The sequence below is a fragment of the Hemicordylus capensis genome, chromosome 4, assembly GCF_027244095.1.
Source record: "Hemicordylus capensis ecotype Gifberg chromosome 4, rHemCap1.1.pri, whole genome shotgun sequence".
In the NCBI taxonomy this organism is placed as follows: Eukaryota; Metazoa; Chordata; class Lepidosauria; order Squamata; family Cordylidae; genus Hemicordylus; species Hemicordylus capensis.
In genome coordinates, this window is record NC_069660.1 from 212,407,041 (window position 1) to 212,413,040 (window position 6,000).

General features: G+C 42.4%; 1 protein-coding gene across 2 annotated transcripts in view; it reads right to left on the reverse strand.

The window, feature by feature from the left end:
* NEDD9 (neural precursor cell expressed, developmentally down-regulated 9) overlaps positions 1-4,433 on the reverse strand; it is a 72,609-nt gene extending 68,176 nt beyond the window's left edge. The window contains exon 1 of one of the 2 annotated variants that reach the window (XM_053250062.1): positions 4,070-4,433. In XM_053250062.1, coding sequence (XP_053106037.1) covers positions 4,070-4,081 — 12 coding nt within the window. In that variant the 5' untranslated portion in view covers positions 4,082-4,433. The remainder of the gene's footprint in view (positions 1-4,069) is intronic. The other variant, XM_053250061.1, reaches the window with a different exon arrangement.
* Between the last annotated feature and the right edge of the window lie 1,567 nt (positions 4,434-6,000).

Sequence of the window (6,000 nt, forward strand, 5' to 3'; positions counted from 1 at the left end):
GCAGCCGCTGATAGACCTCTCCTCCATGAAGTTATCGAAACCCCTCTTAAAGCCTTCCAGGTTAGCAATAGCAATAGAACTTACATTTATATACCGCTTTATAGCCGGAGCTCTCTAAGCGGTTTACAATGATTTAGCATATTGCCCCCAACATTCTGGGTACTCATTTTACCGACCTCGGAAGGATGGAAGGCTGAGTCAACCTTGAGCCCCTGGTCAGGATCGAACTTGTAACCTTCTGGTTACAGGGCAGCAGTTTTACCACTGCGCCACCAGGGGCTCTTTGTTGACCATCACCACATCTTGTGGCAGAGAATTCTACAAGTTGATTATGTGTTGTGTGGAAAAAGTACTTCCGTTTGTTGGTCCTAAATTTCCTGGCAATCAATTTCATGGGATGACCCCTGATTCTAGTGTTATGTAAGAGGGAGAAAAATTATCTCTATCTACTTTCTCCACACCATGCATGATTTTATAGACCTCTATCATGTCTCCCCGCAGTCGTCTTTTTTCTAAACTAAAAAGCCCCAGGTGTTGTAGCCTTGCCTCATAAGAAAGGTGCTCTAGGCCACTGATCATCTTGGTTGCCCTCTTCTGCACCTTTTCCAGTTCTACAATGTCCTTCTTTAGATGTGGTGACCAGAATTGTACGCAGTAATCCAGGTGTGGCCAAACTATACATAGTTTTCTATAAGGGCATTGTAATATTAGCAGTTTTATTTTCAATCCCCTTCCTAATGATCCCTAGCATGGAATTGGCTTTTTTCACAGCTGCCGCACATTGAGTCGACACTTTCAACGAGCTGTCCACCACGACCCCAAGATCCCTCTTCTGGTCAGTCACTGCAGCTGAGATCTCATCAGTGGATATTTGAAGTTGGGGGTTTTCAGTCCAATGTACATCACTTTACACTTGTCAACATTGAACCACATTTGCCATTTTGTCACCCACTCACCCAGTTTGGAGAGATCCTTTTGGAGCGCCTCACAATCTGTTTTGGATTTCACTACCCTAAATAGATACCCTAAAATATCCTTCTTTGTCTCTCCTCTTTCCAGGGCTTTCTTATATGCTGCTATTTCTGAATGTGCAGGGGGGAAAAACATCAGAAGAATTACTTGTACTCTAGTAAGTTGTACACTAAGTGGGGTGCTTCCTACAGACAGAGGCTCCAGGCCGTACCTGAAACAGCAGTGAGCCCTTCTTTAATGACGATTTGCTTTTCCTCAATAAAATAAGTAAGTCATCAGTGATTCAACCCAGGATGTGGCAGCACAAGATTTTATCAAGGGTCTAACATAGGTATTTGCTACTCTTATAACTTCCCTTCTCCACCCCTCTAGGAAACATCCTTACATGTGATCACTGGCACTCAGATCCTTCAAAATAGAATGGAAGTCAGAGATAGACACCGCCTCTTCCTGAGCCTGAAACCTGGCTGAGAGACTGGTTGATCTTTGACCTTGGCTGTGCTTTCAAGGCATTCTGAGAGCCTCCAAAGCACAGCAGCAAGTCAGAATTCAGACCTCATCTCCCCTCTGACCCTAGAATTTAAGAGAGAGATGTCCAGCATGCCTCTAAAGCTCAAGGCAAAGGTAGGGACCCTTGAACTCCTGAACATTTCTGAAGCAGAATGCAAAAGTTGGAGTCCCCACCACCATGTCTTCTGTGCATGCCAGAGAACCTAAGGTAAAAGCAAGGTTAGTGGAAGCCACAAAGAATGGCTGGCTACCAAGACTAGCTAAAATTTGCAAACTCCTGCTCTTTTTCAGATATACTGTATTCCAGGAAAAGAGCTGGGTAGAAATGAACACACCGTAACTGTGTGTCCTTCAAATGTCTCCTCCTTTTATCACAACCCATGACTATTTAACTTTGAATGTAATCTTAGCAATCTTAGTTTTGGCTCATTACTAATTTCTATCTAAATTCCACTACAGCTTGAAGACTTATGGACGTTCTGACACATGTTTATTATTACAACATGTTTATTCATACAACAATGCATGAATTATCATTATTACTATGTATTATTCTTATTTGTTTTTGCATTATAATCATAGGTTAGGGCTAGCACTGAGCTGCACATTGCACAAACATGTAATAAGAAGATCATTTATGGCCAGACCAACTCACAGTATCTTCCAATTTCAGATTACAGCTTGTAAGGGAAAAAAGCTTTCTTAACTGTTTTGGTTTCATGTTGACCTTGACAGGTTTCCTCTCCCTTGGCAAGAGAATAAACATTTCCCCCCTTCCCTTTTTGGAAACTCCAACCAACAAGACTGAAAGCAATGTATTTGCTAATCTGATTCCCCGGAGTACGCCTGTACACTACACAGATATATTTAATCAACATACAGTTATGTCTGATTGCTTCAGCACTTTCATGATCATTGCTTTGCAGAGTTCCTTGAGATAAGAATTTTCTGAACGTTTTCTAGACCCCAGAGATTAGAAAGACCTCAGTGGTGGTTGTTTCCAGATATACATCCAGTTTTTTGCTCAGAGCATTTGAAAGCATTGATCCCCAATGTTAAGTGTGATTTTACCTAACTAGCATACAGTCTTGAAAGAGGAATAAAAATAACAGCAAGCAAGGCAAGAAATCACTCTGAAATGTGACACTCTATGGTTTCCATAGGTTGCAAGTCTAACTAAATAAAAGTGTCGGTTCCTTGGTAAAAGTAAAAAATCTATAATTTTGGTAAAAATAGGCAAAAATGCATAATCTTATATTTAATCTATTTCTGTTTATTTCATTTGATAAAATATTAACTGTACAACATTCAAGAGGATATACAAGGTTGTCTTTTTTAAACCCTATCAACAACCCTGTAGAGCTGTTTAACTGACAGCCCACATGCTTCATAGTTGAGAAGGGCTTTCAACTCAAGTTCTCCCCATCCCCTGTATCCACCTTGCTGGGTCTTTAAAACCGCACGATCAATGAATTATTCCATATCTTACAAAAGCAAAGTTAGAAGGTCAGATCATCTGCATACATTTGTATGTACAGTGGGGTACAGTCCTGTCTCCTGTCCATTCAAGTCAGCAAGGAAACCTCCCCTTAATACCCCAGTCATTTTCTATCCAATAGATCTGTTCCTGGTCTAATTGTTATGATTTTTGGAAGAAGAAGAAGAAATACTGCTTTGTGTTTCATACAGCCACTGTCCAGGGTTACACACTGAAGGTAACATTTTGGCCTCAATTCCATTAATGATAGACCCTTTCAGAAATCTCAAGGTAAGATTTTTATGATGCCTGGCTACAAGCACCTCTGCATATTAAAAATGCATAATTCTGTTAACAAAAGGTTTAAATTGTCTGCATTAATACAGAACCAAGGTGGGGGAGGGGAGAGATAAGGTTTTGATAAGTATACAACAACATTTAGGTAACTCATTGACTTGGAAAGAATACATTTCAAAAGGGACTTGCTTCCCACAAAGTGCTTTGGATCAGGCTGGACGTCTGCAGATTTTTAATAGTGGCTAGCCACTGACTCTGGAGCAACTGAGCCTGAGTGGATGGGGCTACTCTACAAGCAAGTGGTTGGAGGAAGACAGCTTTAACTACCTTTCAAGTCGCAGTCGACTCCAAATATCATGCCTGTCAGTAGGGTAGTGTGAGATTTGCTAGGATGGGGGCAAAGAGAATCTCGTTTGCGAACAATGGCAGCAAAACACCCACTCCCTCCCCCCGAAAGAGTTTTAAAGCGTGGAATAAAAACAATCTATAAAACATGGTAACTTGCAAGGAATATTAAGCCTCCTCGTATTATTTTTCTGAAATGTCGTTGGTTGCCAGCTGACACACCAGAGATTGGGGGAAAGTCTTTGACAGATTCTTAGGACAACTTTTGCTCGAAACTGAATGGGGGGAGGGGGGGCATGTTAACTTTGTTCTTCTGTCCCTTCCTTCTTCCTATATATCCTCCAAATAACAGTATCTCAGTCATTCATTTGCTGTTGAAGATGTAAAACATCTACCGGTCCGCGCACATTTGCCATCACAAATGGGGGGAGGGGACGGAAGACTTTCCAAAAGAACCCATTTTCATACCTTGTACTTCATTCTTGCCAGCTTGAGCAGAGATCTTCTGCGTACTCAGTCCGAATGCATTGAGACGGCGCCGGTTTTACGCTCCATTGAACGCCTCCTTACGAGAAAATGAAAATAGCCCTCCTCGCGTTGCTGTCGATGAGCTCGCCTGAAACGGTCCAGTGTTGGCGCTTCTAACTTTCCACCGAGTCTGAGTTCATTGTTTTGTTTGGGGCAGGCAGACCGCTGAGCTCATTTGCATATCTCCCCGCTATTGGCTAGAAGGCCAGACGTGCTGGGGAACAAGGTAATAGACCCTCTCGCTGCCCCCTCCCCTTAGGAAGGAGCACTTCAACGTTACATGCTTTGCTACCGCCAGGGAGAAGCAGCAGCAAAAGAGGGACTTCTTTTTAAAGACCGACTCCTTTATCTGTAAAGACGTCGCGCTCAAAGCAAGGCCTGACAGTCCGGCTTCCTGTGACCTGAAACCGGATTCATGATTAAGCCTTTCACCTCAGTCAACGCTTGCAATGGACTTTCGGAACAAAGAGATTTCTGTCTATTAGTGTGGGTTTTCTGCTTTGCTTCTTTCGGTGTCTTTGTCGGAGGATTTTTTTGTTCTTTATTCACAATTTTCAAAGCGTCCATCTCATTGTCAGGCTCACAAAAGAGCTCCTTAAAAAGATTAGAAAGGCGTTTCTGTCAGAGAAGTCACACAGAGTGCTGGCGTTCCCCCCCCCCAACACACACACAGCTCTCATCTTTCAAAAATTTAGAACTGTTCTGGAAATTGTACTGCAACCCAAAACGTAAAAGATACAGATTCAGTTTCACACATGTGCGTTTGCAAGACAAAATATGATGTACTGTATTTACCTGAATCCAAGACTAGGTTTTTTCCGAGTTCTTTGGTGTTAGAAATGGGGGAGGGGGGAGAGCCATCGTTCCTTTTGGGTAATATTTTAAGGTGGTTGTCTTAAATTCAGGGCCATCTTTATTTATTTATTACATTTATATCCCTCTCTTCCTCCAAGGAGCCCAGAGCAGTATACTACATACTTAAGTTTCTCCTCACAACAACCCTGTGGCTAGTTTGAGAGCAGGGGCGTAGCTATAACTGAGCGAAAGAGTTCAAAGAACACGGGCCCCCAGCTCCTGAGGGCCCTCCAGCTCCATCCCTCCCTATTTTCTTCATTGTCTCCCTCAATATGGGGGGCCGCCAGAGAGAGGGATGAACATGGGCCCCCTCTCCCCTAGCTACGCCCCTGGCTGAGAGAGAAGTGACTGGCCCAGAGTCACCCAGCTAGTTTCATGGCTGAATGGGGATTTGAAGAGAGGGGTAGAAACAGAATACAAAAATACCAGGTTCAAATTTCATTTCTGCCACAAACTCACTCGGTGGACTTGGGGGCTGCAATCCTAAACATGCTTACTAATGAGTAAGCACTATTTAACCACAGTTTATTCTAACTAAACTAGAATATTTAGTTCTAAGTAAATATGCATAGGAGTGCACTTCATGACAAGCAATTATTTCTCAGTCCACCACTCATGAATGAGGATGAGGATGAGAGTCTTTTAAACAAGGTTCTTATGTAAGGCAAACGATCCCAGACTTCTAACAGCTGAGGCATATTTTCCTGTGTCTAAAATAAGGGAGAATTTTTATTTTAAAAAAACAGGACAACTTTTAAATAAAGGGGGACTTCACCACCTATCTGCTAATTCTCTTGAGAGATAAATGCACAGCTTTGGAGCAAGAGTGTTTTTCCAAGCTGCTTCTTTAGTGGTGTGGTCTCTCCCCTCTACTGTTTTCAGTTATTTCCCTTCCCCCTCACTGATGAGATGGCCCCAAAACAGGGGGCTGTTAACCCTACAATCCATTATCTCTACAATTAAAAAGTCAAAAGTTCATTTTGCATGGGAAAAAGCTCCTTATTTACATGTCAATT